This window comes from Hevea brasiliensis, chromosome 2 (genome assembly GCF_030052815.1).
Source record: "Hevea brasiliensis isolate MT/VB/25A 57/8 chromosome 2, ASM3005281v1, whole genome shotgun sequence".
Taxonomy (NCBI): domain Eukaryota; kingdom Viridiplantae; phylum Streptophyta; class Magnoliopsida; order Malpighiales; family Euphorbiaceae; genus Hevea; species Hevea brasiliensis.
The window spans coordinates 111,843,701-111,858,427 of record NC_079494.1 but is presented as its reverse complement, the minus strand read 5'-3'; the positions used below and the strand labels follow the sequence as shown (position 1 = coordinate 111,858,427).

The window sequence follows — 14,727 nt, the reverse complement described above, 5'->3', positions numbered from 1 at the left end:
ATTAATTTGATGGGCCCCCGGCTCCAAAACTTAAATGGACACAGTTATTTTTCAGCCTACCCGACCACATCCACTCCAGCGGACCCGGCAATGGCCTGATTTGGCTTCGGAACCCAAATACATTTCTAGTTTGTATGGCTTCATTTGTGTAGGTTTGACTTACAAGGAGAAACATCCTCCAAGATATAATTGAAGGCATTGGAGAAAAAGTTAGCACTTGGCCATCAGTTACCGAGACTGTGTTGAATTGGTTTTTTGATATTGAAGATAATTTGAGACGAGGAGCAGCAAATTTTGGCCAAGCGTTTTAGATGAGGATGCAGAGGGAGTAAATGGAAACACGTACACGCCAAAACCCAACAAAATGTACACATCCAAACGAACTGATGTGCGTTCTCGTTAAAAGTTATCCTATAAGTCAAATGCCACCAAACGAAAAAATCTCCCACGCATTTCAGGCATTTTTACAAGCAGTTACTGTGTTTCCAAACACAAGATATTTCCATACCGAGAAAAACCGTGACGCCCTAAACTGCGTCTGCGACTTCCAATATTCTAAGCCGTTGGATATTCGCTCCGCTGTTTTCATCAAAAATCAAATTTACATTCTATTCCTTACTTTTATTATAGATAACTTTTTATTTTTATTTTTTATTTTTTATTTTTTTTCCTTCTAAATTCCATGGAGCAAAAAAAATTTGACCAAGGGATATATCTGTCATTTAACATCGAAAGGCCCAAGGCCCATCTCAACCAAACCCATGCGGCTGAGAGAAATAATAATTTCATAGGCTTGCCTTATCTTGCTCTCTATCTTCCTCTCTGCACTGCACCCAGTTGCTCTCTTCTCCTTTCTTCGTATCACAATCACAATTACCTGCAGCTTCCAAAACTCTACCTCATTTACTTCTCCGTGTTCTTGGCGCCATGGACTCCAAGCCCTCTATGCCAGAAAAGCCGTTGCATGTTTCCAATTCATCAGGTTCTCCTTCTTCTTATTCTTCCTCGTCATCGTCGCCTTCTTCAAATCATTCTGTTATTGATAATTCAGTTCAGAATTATTCTTTAGATGTTGCTAATAATAGTAGCAATAACGTTAGTAGTGGAAGTAGCGATGGGGGGTTTGTGAGTGGGGAATTGGATTTTGAAATGGAGACACAGAAGCCAATGGCCCTCCAGCAAACCCCGCAAAAACCCTTTCAATGGAGTGGTGCTGGTTCCACTTTTATTGACCCCGTGAAATTTCCGGCGCTGAAAAGTGAAGAGCCGTTATTGACAGTATCGGCGAATGATGTTGATAAATATGTTGTAGGACAGCCAAAAGTTGGGACCTCGGAGAGGGGTGAATTGATTGGGGATGGGGTTGAGGGTTTACAGTTGAGTTGGGCTCAGGGTTCTGTGGATAAAAAAGGAATTAAGGTTGTGGATAATCAAGGAAAGGAGTTTTCGGTGGAAATGGGCGAGGTTGTGGACAAAAATTTGGGTGAGATAGAGTCTGACAAGCTGGGAGTGGAAGGGAGTCAGTTGGATGCCGAAGCTGTTGAAAGGAAGAAAACTGAAGTTTATGTTGGCAGGGCAGTTGAAGAGGGAGAAATTTGCAGTGGTGGGAATGAAAAAGTGGACACTGAGACTTCAGAACTGGATAATGAGAAGTTGGCCGAAACTGATAGTGTGGAATTTACTAGTGGAGGGGACTCGGTTCTGGAGGCTGTACATGCTACTTTTCCAGGATCGGGAGTGGCTGTCGTTGGAGATGTGGAGGGAGGTAAGTATTCTGAAGTTAAACGAACAGAGGTTCCAGTTGATGGTAGTGTGCCTCGGGACAATGGTTTTGATAAGTTCAGTAATGATGTGGAAGAACCAGTTAATGCGAATACTGGATCTGAGAAAAATGTTGAAGCTATAACTGGTTTTAAGACTGAAATCTCAGAAGTAGAGAGTAGTGGACGGAAAATTGATGTTTATGGTTTGGGAGGGGAGGAACATTCAGAAATCAGGGCTGTTTTTGATGATCCAGTCATAAAGGGTAGCCGGGATATCGTGAAAATCAGTGTTGAAAATACTGAAGTTGCAGGCACCACAAATGATTATGAGAAATTAGAGAAAGAAGTGGAGCCAGAAACTGATAAAGGAATAGAACAGATTGAGCCTGCAGTGGAGATAGCTACTGATGGATTGGATACTGTGGCCAATGATCAAGTAGATGTAGGGGATAGAGATGGAACTCTGGCAACTGCTTCTATTGCGGAAACTGCACAAACATGTGTTGCTCATGATGTAGAACTTAATATGAATGCTGCAACAGAAAAGTTGGAAGATGATCTCTCAGGAAAAGCTGATTTACCTGATACTGCAGAATCTATTGCTGCTACAAATGCGGAATTTAAACTAAATGCTGAAATTGAAGAAAATAATGATCTAGGTGGAGAAGGTGAGAATGATGGATCAGTTACAGATGGTGAGACTGATGGTATGTTTTTTGGAAGCTCTGCAGCTGCCAAACAATTCTTGGAGGAGTTGGAGCGTGGTTCAGTTGTTGGTTCTCATTCTGGTGCGGAGAGTTCTCGTGATTATTCACAGAGAATTGATGGTCAAATTGTGACAGACTCAGATGAAGAAGTGGACACTGATGAGGAAGGTGAGGGGAAGGAACTGTTTGATTCTGCTGCCTTGGCAGCCCTCTTGAAAGCAGCAACTAATGCTGGCTCAGAGGGTGGCACTGTCACTGTGACCTCTCAAGATGGATCAAGGCTCTTCTCTGTTGAGCGACCTGCAGGTTTGGGGTCCTCTCTCCGACCTGTGAAACCTGCTTCGCGACCAAATCGTCCCAGTCTTTTTGCTTCTTCCAGTCTCACAACTGGTGGAGACTCAGATGCCAACTTGAGTGAAGAAGAGAAACAGAAACTGGAGAAGTTGCAGCAGATAAGAGTGAAATTTTTGAGGCTTGTTCACAGGCTGGATCATTCTCCAGAGGAGTCAATAGCTGCACAGGTTCTATATCGTTTGGCCCTTGTTGCAGGGAGGCAAACCAATCAACTGTTTAGCCTTGAAGCTGCAAAGAGGACAGCTTTGCAGCTTGAAGCAGAGGGGAAGGATGATTTGGACTTTTCCTTGAACATACTTGTCCTTGGGAAAACAGGTGTGGGCAAGAGTGCTACAATAAATTCTATTTTTGGCGAGGAGAAGTCCCCGATTAATGCATTTGAACCTGCAACTAATTCTGTTAGAGAAATCACTGGTGTGGTAGATGGAGTGAAGATCAGGGTAATTGATAGCCCAGGTCTCAAGTCTTCTGGTTCAGAACAAGGATTAAACCGCAAAGTCTTGACTTCCATAAAGAAGTTCATGAAGAGTTGTCCCCCGGATATTTTCCTTTATGTTGATCGGCTTGACGCCCAGACCAGGGATCTTAATGATCTGCCATTGTTGAGATCTATCACTAGTTCTCTTGGCTCTTCAATCTGGCGAAATGCTGTAGTAACTCTAACCCATGGTGCTTCGGCACCTCCAGATGGACCTTCAGGTTCCCCTTTGAGCTATGAGGTGTTTGTTGCTCAACGTTCCCATGTGGTTCAGCAGTGTATTGGGCAAGCTGTTGGTGATTTGCGTTTGATGAATCCAAGTTTGATGAATCCTGTATCTCTTGTAGAGAATCATCTCTCTTGTCGTAGGAACAGATATGGACAGAAGGTGCTCCCTAATGGTCAAAGTTGGAGACCTCAGTTACTGTTGTTGTGCTACTCTATGAAGATTTTATCTGAAGCAAGTTCTCTCTCTAAACCTCAAGATCCATTTGACCACCGGAAGCTTTTTGGTTTCCGCTCTCGTTCACCTCCCCTTCCATACCTATTGTCTTGGTTGTTGCAGTCCCGTTCACATCCTAAACTCTCCACTGACCAAGGGGGTGACAATGTTGATTCTGACATTGACTTGGCTGACTTGTCTGATTCTGATCAGGATGAAGAAGAGGATGAATATGACCAGCTCCCACCATTCAAGCCTCTTAGGAAAACTCAGCTTGCTAAGCTTAGCAAGGGGCAGAAGAAAGCATATTTTGAGGAGTATGATTACCGTGTGAAGCTCCTTCAGAAAAAGCAATGGAGAGAAGAGTTAAGGAGAATGAGAGAGATCAAGAAGAAAGGAAAGGTTGCTACAGATGAATATGGTTACAATGGAGAAGATGTTGATCCAGAAAATGGAGCTCCAGCTGCAGTGCCAGTTCCATTACCTGATATGGTCTTGCCACCTTCGTTTGATGGTGATAATCCAGCTTATAGGTACCGTTTTTTGGAACCAATTTCACAGTTTCTGGCAAGGCCTGTTCTGGACACCCATGGTTGGGACCATGATTGTGGGTATGATGGTGTCAACATGGAACAAAGTCTAGCTGTTGCTAATCGATTTCCAGCAGCAGTTGCTGTTCAAGTAACCAAGGATAAGAAAGAGTTTAGCATCCATTTGGATTCTTCAATCTCTGCAAAGCATGGAGAGGATGGATCAAGCATGGCAGGGTTTGACATTCAAAATGTTGGGAAGCAACTTGCCTACATCTTTAGAGGTGAGACTAAATTCAAAAATTTCAAGAAGAACAAGACAGCTGCTGGGGCATCTGTTACATTTTTGGGCCAAAATGTGGCCACTGGTTTCAAACTTGAGGATCAAATTGCACTTGGAAAGCGCCTGATGTTGGTTGGTAGCACTGGGACTGTCCTTTCTCAGGGTGATTCAGCATATGGAGCCAATTTGGAAGTTCGGCTAAAGGAAGCAGATTATCCAATTGGGCAGGATCAATCGTCCCTGGGCTTGTCTTTAGTTAAGTGGAGAGGGGACTTGGCGCTGGGGGCAAACCTTCAATCCCAGTTTTCCATTGGACGAAGTTCTAAGGTAGCCATTCGTGCAGGATTGAACAACAAGCTTAGTGGCCAAATTACTGTTCGAACAAGCAGCTCTGAACAGTTTCAGATTGCACTTGTGGGTCTTCTTCCGATTGCAATGTCGATCTATAAAAGCATTAGGCCAGGGGTTAGTGACAATTACCCTATGTACTAGATCCTCCTTCCAATTTTTTTCATGGATGCCATTGTGTTACATTCATTCAGCATCATAGATTAGATCATGCATTGAGATTGATTTAGTTTTCAATAATGCTGAATTTTCTTTCATGTAGAACTAATTGCTCTTATGAGGTTCATGTTATATTGCGTGATGAAATGTACTAAATATGAGATGTATTCATGAGCAAATCATGATATTTTTGTTGTTTCTTTTGCACTTGTTTAAGTATGGTGGTAATTACATGCATGCTATTGGTGCACCATTGCCCAGTTTTGTCTCGACAAAGTATAACCTGATTGAGAGGTAGACTGTTTTTTTAATGATGCTTTTGTAATGGATACTGGCTTGTTGGGTCAATGACTGAAACAGTAATCTTGATTTCTCTTGTAAGAATGGGCATGTAAAGCCTTTCGGAGAGAAGCTTCAAATATCTTGCACGCTTACAGCTCTTTCATTGTTGTCTTGTGAAATTCTATTTTCAGCCATGAGTTTAGACAATTGATTGAGCATTATGTTCACTCCTCCGTCACCCTTTCTTCAATCATGGTTTTTCTAACTTTCCATAATCTACCCTTCCCTCTTTCACACTGACATGCTCTCTGAGCAATGTTTGGGTTTCTAGGTTGAGCTCAAGATGAAAGCTCACATATTATCATTGCCTTAATATCATATTTAACGCCCTTTCGTTTTGGTTTGCTTCTGTTAGTTTTGAATCTCTCTTTAGGTTGCTTTTCGTTACCAAAGTGGTTTTTTTTTTTTTTTTTTTTTTTTTTTTTTTTTCCGAAGTTACCAAAGAGGTTGTGAAGGGGAATATTTTGAATCAAAATGCTAATGCTTCTCAATTGATTAAGCTAGAAAAGGATCCACATTCTGCAATTGCATTAATTATTGATGGGAAAACTCTGAAGCATCAATTCTTGGCATTAGCAGTTGATTCTGCAGCCATCAAATGTTGTCGTGACTGTACTACGGAGAAGTTATGTAGACCCAATAGAACACTCAAAAGGGGAGAAAAATCATAAATCTTAAATTTTCTGTTAATCTCAAAATTTAATTGTCAACAATGAAATCTTTACTAAAATACCTTAGATAACATATGTATTTATAGTTTAATAACGAGTCCAATCAGTAATAGGATTGTGAATTTCAAATATATATATATATTAAATCTATAACCAACACTAACTAGGAAAATATAATAGAATAGAAACATAAACTTTTTAATTTTAAAATAAATAATTAAACTAAAATAATTCTTAAATTTATTCTTTCTTGGTTGTATTATTCTCCTGTAGTTAAGAAAATTTGACCTTAAATGTTGAAGAGTTGAATTTGGAAAATGTACAATCTTATGCTACCTCCTATTTGTAATTTGCACAATGATAAGAAAATGGTTGAATATTCTCTTTTTATAAAAATATATTAATAATTTATTAAATTATCATTTATTTCACTTAGAAAATTATATAAATATTTATTAAAAATAGAAGAATTATCTTTTTAGATGGTAAAAATGAGAGAAAAATAGTGAACTTCATTCCTTACTTAACATTTGTAGAAATATTTGAACATATAAGGTCAATTACAACCACAGTTGACAGGCTTTTCAATTCATAAACATCAAGAGAATTTGCTAAATCTTAAAATTCGTTGTCTTATCTTTGTTCCTTCTTTTTTTTTTTCTTGAACTTTTCTTGCTCATTCAAATCAACTTCTTTCTTTAGAATGTGTTCTTTATAATTTTTCAATTCACTCTTATCATCTTGCATTTCAAAGAGGTGAAATCTCAACAACCATAACTTTTGATTCTTCAAATCGAACTTAATTTGCTTTTAGCATAAAATAGTTTGTTCAATGTGCTCTTCACCTTTTTCCTAAGATTTTTATTGAAATCTAATATTTAAGCAAGTATAGCATTGAGTTAAAAAAAAAAAAAATTTCAAACCAGTCTAATGCGACAAAGCATTTAAATAAAGATAAGGAATGTTTCAAAAAAAAAAAAAAAGACAATAATTAAGATAAGGAAAAAAAAAAAAACCCATCCATTTATCTTTCGTCACTCGATAAAATCTTCAAATTGTCTGACGTCGTTTAAACAAGGAAAAAAAAAAATTTATTTCGCTGTGGCGGCTCATTCATTGGTTGGGACGGTGGGCCCGTTAACGCCTTCATGAAACACCTTAGCAATCCTCTCGATTGGGATCAACGGTACATACGCCGCCGCCGTATACCCTCTATCCGCTGCATAAGAAACCAACTGATTGTATTTCTCAGACCAGCGAGCAGCAGTGGGGACTACGACTTGAGCAGCTTGAGGAAATAGAGGAAGCCGATTCAGTGTATGCCAGGCCGACACCGCGTAATGCTCAGCCACCGGTTCGTACTTGCAATACAGCTCCTTAGCCGTCGGCTCATACTTTGTATACATCGTCTTCGCAATGCTCTTCGCTGCCTCCACGATGCCGGCGCGCTGAACTTCACAAGCCACGGCTCGAGCTTGGCTTGAAGCCTGCTTCACCAGCGACGGCACGTGCCTGTCTAATTCGCTTAGAGCGTCGTCAACCTGCATTGCACGTGAGCCCCAAAATCCTGTGACTATAATACCACGCGGAGTAGGAAGGAACAAGCATATAAGAATATTGACCTTGCGATCGACGAATTTGAGAAGTTCAAAGGGAACGTCGCAGAACTTCTCGTATACCGGTCCGATGACCATTTTGACGGTGCCTTCGACGGTCTGGACCCCCGGTTTTAAAGGACCGGAGTTTTCCTTTGCGTAGTCATATATGGTTGAGAAACAAATTATAACGTAAATCGTCGCCACTTGAACGAAATCTAAATACTTGGGCGTTTTGTCGTTATCTTGAACCTTCAACAAAAATGCAAAAACACAAACGAAAATCCTGAAACACTCTGAAAAAGAAAAACTGATTTCCTTAAGAGCTTTCTATCAATTCTAGGCAGCCAAACAAAAGCATTACACGCAAATATTCAGATGAAGTGAAGAGGAAAGATGAATATGATACCATCTCTGTATGTTGTTCCATTTCAGATTCAGCCATTTTTCCCCGTTTGGTGACTTCTTTTGCAACCTTTCCTTACCCTGAAAAAGCCTACTCCTGCAAATTCCTAAATGACGATATAGAGCGTTGCAACTACTCCCATTTTTTATAGTGCAAAAAAATTGCTGCGTGGCAGATTTTGATTCGCCAAAGAAGTCCGGGAGGTCAACATTTTCAATTCGAATTCGAAGTTCAATTTCGCCGTCGGATTAGCGGACGTTACACAGAAAAGCTTGGAAGAAACAAGTGTCATGTAGTTGACACGTGGATGTCGATGATCGCTTGTAGTATTTTTGAGTTGAATTTAGTATACGTGGCTTCATCATGTGTCGATGTTACCGGTATGTGTCGAGAGCGGGGTGATGGGAGTAAATGTTGTGTACATGGCACGGATTGCTATGCACCTCCTTTTGGCACGATAAGCGAGGTGGTGAGTGGTGAGTGGTGAGCCTCACGTCCTTTGTCTGTTGACAATGGTGGGCTGGTCTGATTTCTTTGGTGCGTGGATCAGATGCAAGGAATCCTACAGAAAGAATAAGCATATGCTTTTTGGGCATGGTTCACTAGCGACTAGCCCACTGTTTTCATCCCACTCAGTGGATTTGTCACCAAATTCCAAATTCCTGACCAGCATTGGCTTTCGCTGTACTCATTATGGGTGTGTCGATATTCTTTATTATTAAATTAAATTAATATAAAAATGCTACAGAGAACTCAAATTAATATAAAAATAATATATTTATTATTAAATTAAATTTTTATATAATCTGTACATTATATATATATATATATTAATTATATATATATATATATATTTTAATATAAATATTTACTATAATAATTATTAAATTTATTTTCATATAAATTCCATCTTATATTAAATATTCTTTTCATCATTCTTTTACTCTTAGGCCGTATCTGATAAAAAAATGGCTCCAATATAAAATTTGTTAAATTACAATAATTTATTTTTAGCAATTAAGCATGTTATTGTAGTAAAACAATAAATTCTTAAAAAAAGGAAACTAAAAATATATAGTTGAAAATAATTTATATTAAATTATTAACAATTAATTAAATTATTTATTTTGATAATAAAAATATTTTATTATTATTATTATTATTAATTTAAGATAATATTTTATTAATTAATAATTTTTATAAAATTATTAAATATTTTATAAAAATATATGTTAATTTAATTAATTTATGAAATAAAATATATAAATTTATAAAATTTAGATTAATATTGTCTTATTTTAAATTTTATTTATATATGTATATTAAAAAAAAATAGAAATTGATTAGTGAAGCATAATCTTTTCTTTTGGTAGTACAATGGAAGTGCTGTCTGCTAAATTTTCTAGCTGTTCACAAGGACCTGAAGACGGACAATAAGGTAAAAGTCCGATTCAGAAAATGGATGATCAGAAGACGCTTCTGAAACAAGTGTTCGGTGAATCATCAGACAGTGAAGACGACGACGAACAGCAACAACGAATCGAAGATTCAGTATCCGGCGACGGATCACACTTAACCATCGACCATAACCCCATTTGGGAACCAATCAAGGAAATTAATGGTTTGTGGTTGTGCAGAGACTTCCTGTCTCCTCAGCAACAATCTAGCCTGCTCTCCGATATTCAAAACGGTTCATTTCATTTCAGCTCATTCTGCTTTGATTTTCTTTTCTTTGCACGTAGATTAACCAGAAAATTATCCATTTTCCATTTTTTTGAGCTGGGTTTGTTAATTTGTTGCTGCAGAGGGATGGTTCACGGTGGCCTCTAACAATCAGGTGCGTCCTAGGGAGGTTACACGTGAAGTCGCAAAATTGTTTCATAATAACAATGTGAATGGGTGATTAAGGATTATTATTATTTTGTCTAAATTAGTTCGGAATAGCGCTTGTTTCTGTTCACCTCATTCTGAAATTTAGTAGTTATATAGTGAGCTTGGCGTAGACTTGGCGGAAAATAGTGACTTTGGGGTTATAGTGGTGGTATACTTTTCATTCAATATGGATAAAGTGCTCTGTAATTTTCAGGTGTGCGGCTTGGGTTATGCAGAAATCATGGGTAGTGGGGAAATTTACTAAAGCAATGTTATCGGGTTGCAAACATGCATCTGTTATTACAGTGTGCTTGTAAAGAGTGTTATGAAAGTAATGCTGCAAATGTGTCAAATATTCATCTGGATTATGGTCAGAAAAATCCTTGGAATATTTCCTTATGAGGACATCGCTTTGCATTCTTGTGGGTTGTAGGGAAGAAAAAGTCTAGAAAACTATGTGGACAAATAATTTGTGAGGAATGTGTGAAGTCAGCTATTTTTGTCAGCTATATTAGGCCTAATTCAATGTAAGTTGTTTCTAATAGGCTTATACGTTTACATTAATCTTAGTGTTCCTTGCAGGCTATGAGATTTGGAGATCTCCCATCTTGGGCCATTGAACTTTCTAATTCTATTCGGGAAGTTGTGCTATTTGGTGATCAGATTTGTAAATCTGCAGACTCAGTTAGTTGTGAAGGAGACAAAGGCACCTGTATAATTCCAACAAATTTGTTGTGGAGAGAGCCACTATTTGATCAACTAATTGTAAATGTATACCAACCAGGTGAGGTGCGATAAATTGTCTACATGAAACTTTTTAATATCTCCAATATCATCTTTTATATTAAAGAAACTTTTTGAAGTTCATGCTTGCACCATATCTCTTCATAATGACATTTAGGTTGTTTTCTCCATCTCTGCTACTTTATCCAATGATTGCGTTGCTACTAAATTGCCACAAGCTGTGTGTGTGAAACAAGTATTAGATTTCTCCAAGTATTGTGTTTTTGAAAAGAAAACAAAATCTGGACATAAGGACATTATATATATACATACACAAGTGTGTGTGTGTGTGTGTGTGTGTGTTTGTGTGTTATTGTACTTTAATATTATTAAGCATAACTGCGATTCAATGTTTATTTAATTGTAGAAGCATCATAAATAGTGCAAAAGACCAAACTAGTTACTTCATGTTGGCCTATTATGATAAAAGTACATAGCATCCACCATCGTGATAGTAAGATGATATAGATTGTAATAGTCCTTACTAGTCAGAGGTTGGTTGATACAAGTGTTTTGTCCTCACTCCTCACGAATCCAGGAAACCAATTTTCGATTGAAGAACCATATTGCAAATTGAAGTTATTTTGGGAAATTTGCTTGGCTTGACAAATTGTAGTTATCATATTTTGACTTCTACACTGTTTGCTCCAGTTTCCATTTATGATTCTTGCTTAAGGTCTTCTCTACTCATCAATTACCAAGTCTCCTGGATATTAGATTAGAAAAATGAGTTTTGACACTATCAACTCATATGGTCACCAATGCTTGCCTTACATCAACTATTTCTTTTCCATGTTAGCAATTGAGATATCCTGCACCCCTACTTGTAATTTAATAACTGTGTTATACTTCAATACTGGTATCCAGTATGTTATGTTGTGAGGGTGAATCGAGAATGAATGGCTCTTTAATGTTTTGCCTCTTCCATATGCAGGGGATTTGTGCACATGTTGATCTCATGCGCTTTGAAGATGGAATTGCCATCGTCTCCCTGGAGTCATCATGTGTGATGCATTTCACACAAGTGGGAGAAGATTGTGAGAATGGAAAGGGAGAAAACGATCAGCCTATGCCAAGAGTTCCTGTTCACTTAACCCGTGGATCTGTTGTTCTATTATGGGGGGATGCCCGCTACCTTTGGAAGCATGAAATTAATCGCAAGCCAGGGTTTCAAATGTGGGAGGGGAAGGAATTAAATCAAAAGAGGAGAACATCCATAACCTTGAGAAAACTTTGCTGTGTTGAGTAGCAAGGTGTGACTCAAAATTGATCAGGAAAATTGCCTTGTCCTCTTATTTCCTGCTTTTAGTATTTAAAGTTTCCGAGGAAAATTGTAATTGATAGTTGCAAGTTGTACTAATTTACACTGCTGTGAAACATTCTCGACTCATTTTAACCAATTACTCTAAAACAATTACGTAAACAGAAGCTCCCATTCACATTTAATTGACAAACAATTATTTAATTGAAATAGAAACAATATTCAAAGCCAAAAAAAGGTAATAATTTAGAGCTAAAACGCTCACTTTTTTCCTGTAAAACTTGCACAATGGAAACAAATACCTAGCGTACTGTTTAAACAAAGCCGTCATCGACATCCCTTTAGCCTTTGGCATCTTTGCCTCTGGAATCTAGTCCAACTCATATATTATTCATAAATTAAAAATTTAGTTGTTCGATGATATCACCATCATTGCCATAAAAAGATTTAGCTGAATTTTGGACATCAATTTGCTTGTATTGTTTGATTTGTGCATGTGTGCTGTACATATGTAGATGACAACAATGATTCTTTATCTGCTTGTTTACTTGAACAGCACAATAGAGGCCTTACCCGATATGCATATTTGAATATGCAAGAATAACGGAAGATGAACCCTGATACTGTAGCTACAGAGGATCTGCACACGATGACCGGCTTCTGTGTTTTTCATCTTCGTCTGCATCTGCATTCTCGTAAGCCACATTGCCTTTTCAGATACCTTTTTAGATTCAAACTAGTATTCATCGGAAGAGGGGAAAAAACAACCCTTATCTCAGACTCCAGAATACTAAGATGCCATAATTAAGATTCTTGGCGTTCGTATCAAAAGAGTAATCTCCCCTGCTTCTACATCGCTTCCTTCATGCATATGGAAGATGTTAATACATGTAACTATGCATCCATATGAAAGGAAAATGTCTTTCCAAACTTTTTATAACATACTTCTAAGATCTTTTTACAATAGAAAGATGGAATCCTCGCTAATCACAAGTTGACAATAAAGGCCAGAACACGAAAACTACAAATAAAAAGAAAAAAAAAGAAAAATAAAAGAACAAAGAAAGAAAACCTTTTACAGGAACTATCTATTTAATAAAAGCATGTAAAGCTGTGACGAGTTTACAAAAGCACCATGAAAGTATCGTCTCTCAACAACAATCTCCTCTACCCTGTACTTCAAGACTTCAAAGAAAAACAAGCTTTAGATTTACAATGGCTAAAACTGTAGCCCATGCCAAACAAGGCTTAACCAAATCTCCAGCGATCGGATTCACCTTTTTGAACTGGCGAGAACATCCAACAAGAGCACCAAACATAGCCAAGCAAACAACCAAACCAACCCAAGTGGCTCCCATCCGGAACACAATCGGATTCCAAGCTAAACTCAGACCTAGCTGCGCCATGTAGAGAGACACAGTCGTTGGTTCTTTGTGGAACCCTCCTTCAGCCCAAACGAGCCAAGCGGAGAGACCCATCAGGAAGCTGGAAGCTAAGCAGGTAAAGTGTAGAGCCCACATAGGCGGAAACCAAAAAGGTTTTGATACGTTGCCATAGCCGTTACTGGAGCCAAAGAAGTAGATATTGAAGAGGGTCAAAGCGAGAGGGAAGGCGACTGCTATGGCTAGCGATCTGATACCGCGTTTGGCCATTGCCATTCTGTTGTCACGCTTTGTTCTCATGTCTCCGTTCTTGGTGGTGGTGTCAGGTTCCTCAGTGTCTCTGGTACGGTGTTTGATGTTTTGGGAATCCATTAATGATATTTGAGAAGAAAAGCAGCAAACATGCGTTGTGGGAGTAATTTCAGGGAAGAGTGTTTATCGAAGAGAGAGCGCGTTTCTCTCTTGGTGGGAAAAAGCCGGACACGTGGGCGGAGGGGAAGGGAAGGGATTTAGGGGAGGATTTACACGTGGGTGGCAGAGAGTAACAACAACAAGGGACTTGGTCTTTGCTTTTCCATGTCGTATATCAAGAACTAAAAATTTATAAGTTGTTATCGGAGCTAAAGTGATGAATGGAGAGCAGTGGAATCTGGAACCGTAGAGCGACCAAACGTGGCCATGGCGTTGATCTGCCGGGTACAGAGTTTTTTTGTCGTACAATGTTATTGTAGAAGGCAAAAATATCAAAATTGAGTATGATGTGAAAAAATTATTAAAATAAGGTGAAAAGTTAAGACGTTATTAAAAAATATGTAAATATAAAAATGTTAGTATTAGTAGCATTTTAATGTCTAAAATATTAATTAAAATAATATTATCTTGGACACTATTATCACAAGTGTTTTGAGCATACTATTACAAGTGTTTTAATGCTCAAAACGTTATTCATAATAGCGTTTTTATGCTCAAAACGTTATTTATGATGACGTTTTTATATCAAAATAGCGCTCATAATTATACAATCTAAAACGCTATTTATAGTAGTAATTTTGTCTAAAGTACAGTCCAAAATGCTATTCATAATAGTGATTTTGTCTAAGGCAAAAGTACCTAAACATAGTAATTTTGTATTTTTTTAAATATAATAATTTTGTAAATTTAAAATATTAAAGTGTGAAATTATAACTGTATTAAATTAATAAAAAACATGTATTATAATTTTATTAGAAAATATGTTAGTTTTATAAAATAAAAATATTTAAGTATTATATTTGAATAAAAATTTAAATTGTAATTATTTTAAAAAATAATTATTTTTATATATTTAAAGAACTTAAATGTTAAATGTAAA

The 14,727-nt window shown here is 37.6% G+C and overlaps 4 protein-coding genes across 7 annotated transcripts; 2 read left to right on the top strand and 2 right to left on the bottom strand.

The window, feature by feature from the left end:
- Positions 1–804: 804 nt before the first annotated feature.
- LOC110660938 (translocase of chloroplast 159, chloroplastic) lies at positions 805–5,264 on the top strand. The gene has a single exon (XM_021819405.2). It carries the CDS (start codon positions 928–930, stop codon positions 5,047–5,049), a length of 4,122 nt encoding a protein of 1,373 aa, XP_021675097.2. The 5' UTR covers positions 805–927; the 3' UTR covers positions 5,050–5,264.
- Positions 5,265–7,005: 1,741 nt separating this feature from the next.
- On the bottom strand, positions 7,006–8,243 carry LOC110660936 (stress-related protein). Of its 3 annotated transcripts, XM_021819402.2 has the most exons (3): positions 8,082–8,237; positions 7,700–7,924; positions 7,006–7,618 (listed from the first exon to the last, which is right to left on the bottom strand). In XM_021819402.2, exons 1-3 carry the CDS (start codon positions 8,115–8,117, stop codon positions 7,187–7,189), a joined length of 693 nt encoding a protein of 230 aa, XP_021675094.2. In that variant the 5' UTR covers positions 8,118–8,237; the 3' UTR covers positions 7,006–7,186. The 3 variants fall into 3 exon arrangements, with proteins under 3 accessions (XP_021675094.2, XP_057994863.1, XP_021675095.2); XM_058138880.1 differs by having other exon boundaries at positions 7,006–7,924; positions 8,082–8,243; XM_021819403.2 differs by having other exon boundaries at positions 7,006–7,968; positions 8,082–8,230.
- A 1,149-nt stretch (positions 8,244–9,392) lies between these two features.
- Positions 9,393–12,133, top strand: LOC110660935 (uncharacterized). 2 transcript variants are annotated; one of them, XM_058138878.1, is made up of 4 exons: positions 9,393–9,768; positions 9,884–9,915; positions 10,521–10,739; positions 11,668–12,133. In XM_058138878.1, the coding sequence occupies exons 1-4, from the start codon at positions 9,537–9,539 to the stop codon at positions 11,980–11,982; spliced, it is 798 nt and encodes a 265-aa protein (XP_057994861.1). In that variant the 5' UTR covers positions 9,393–9,536; the 3' UTR covers positions 11,983–12,133. The 2 variants fall into 2 exon arrangements, with proteins under 2 accessions (XP_057994861.1, XP_021675092.1); XM_021819400.2 differs by having other exon boundaries at positions 9,398–9,768; positions 10,533–10,739.
- A 153-nt stretch (positions 12,134–12,286) lies between these two features.
- Positions 12,287–13,988, bottom strand: LOC110660937 (translocator protein homolog). The gene has a single exon (XM_021819404.2). It carries the CDS (start codon positions 13,746–13,748, stop codon positions 13,182–13,184), a length of 567 nt encoding a protein of 188 aa, XP_021675096.2. The 5' UTR covers positions 13,749–13,988; the 3' UTR covers positions 12,287–13,181.
- Between the last annotated feature and the right edge of the window lie 739 nt (positions 13,989–14,727).

Excerpts from the sequence above, each read along its gene's own strand:
- LOC110660938 (XM_021819405.2), top strand. The coding sequence starts at position 928 with ATGGACTCCAAGCCCTCTATGCCAGAAAAGCCGTTGCATGTTTCCAAT.
- LOC110660937 (XM_021819404.2), bottom strand. The coding sequence starts at position 13,748 with ATGGATTCCCAAAACATCAAACACCGTACCAGAGACACTGAGGAACCT.
- LOC110660936 (XM_058138880.1), bottom strand. The coding sequence starts at position 8,117 with ATGGCTGAATCTGAAATGGAACAACATACAGAGATG. Across the intron at positions 7,925-8,081 it reads TGGAACAACATACAGAGATG|GTTCAAGATAACGACAAAAC; the intron begins GTATCATATTCA and ends TTTTTGTTGAAG.
- LOC110660935 (XM_058138878.1), top strand. The coding sequence starts at position 9,537 with ATGGATGATCAGAAGACGCTTCTGAAACAAGTGTTCGGTGAATCATCA. Across the intron at positions 9,769-9,883 it reads GCTCTCCGATATTCAAAACG|AGGGATGGTTCACGGTGGCC; the intron begins GTTCATTTCATT and ends TTGTTGCTGCAG. Across the intron at positions 9,916-10,520 it reads CGGTGGCCTCTAACAATCAG|TGTTCCTTGCAGGCTATGAG; the intron begins GTGCGTCCTAGG and ends CATTAATCTTAG.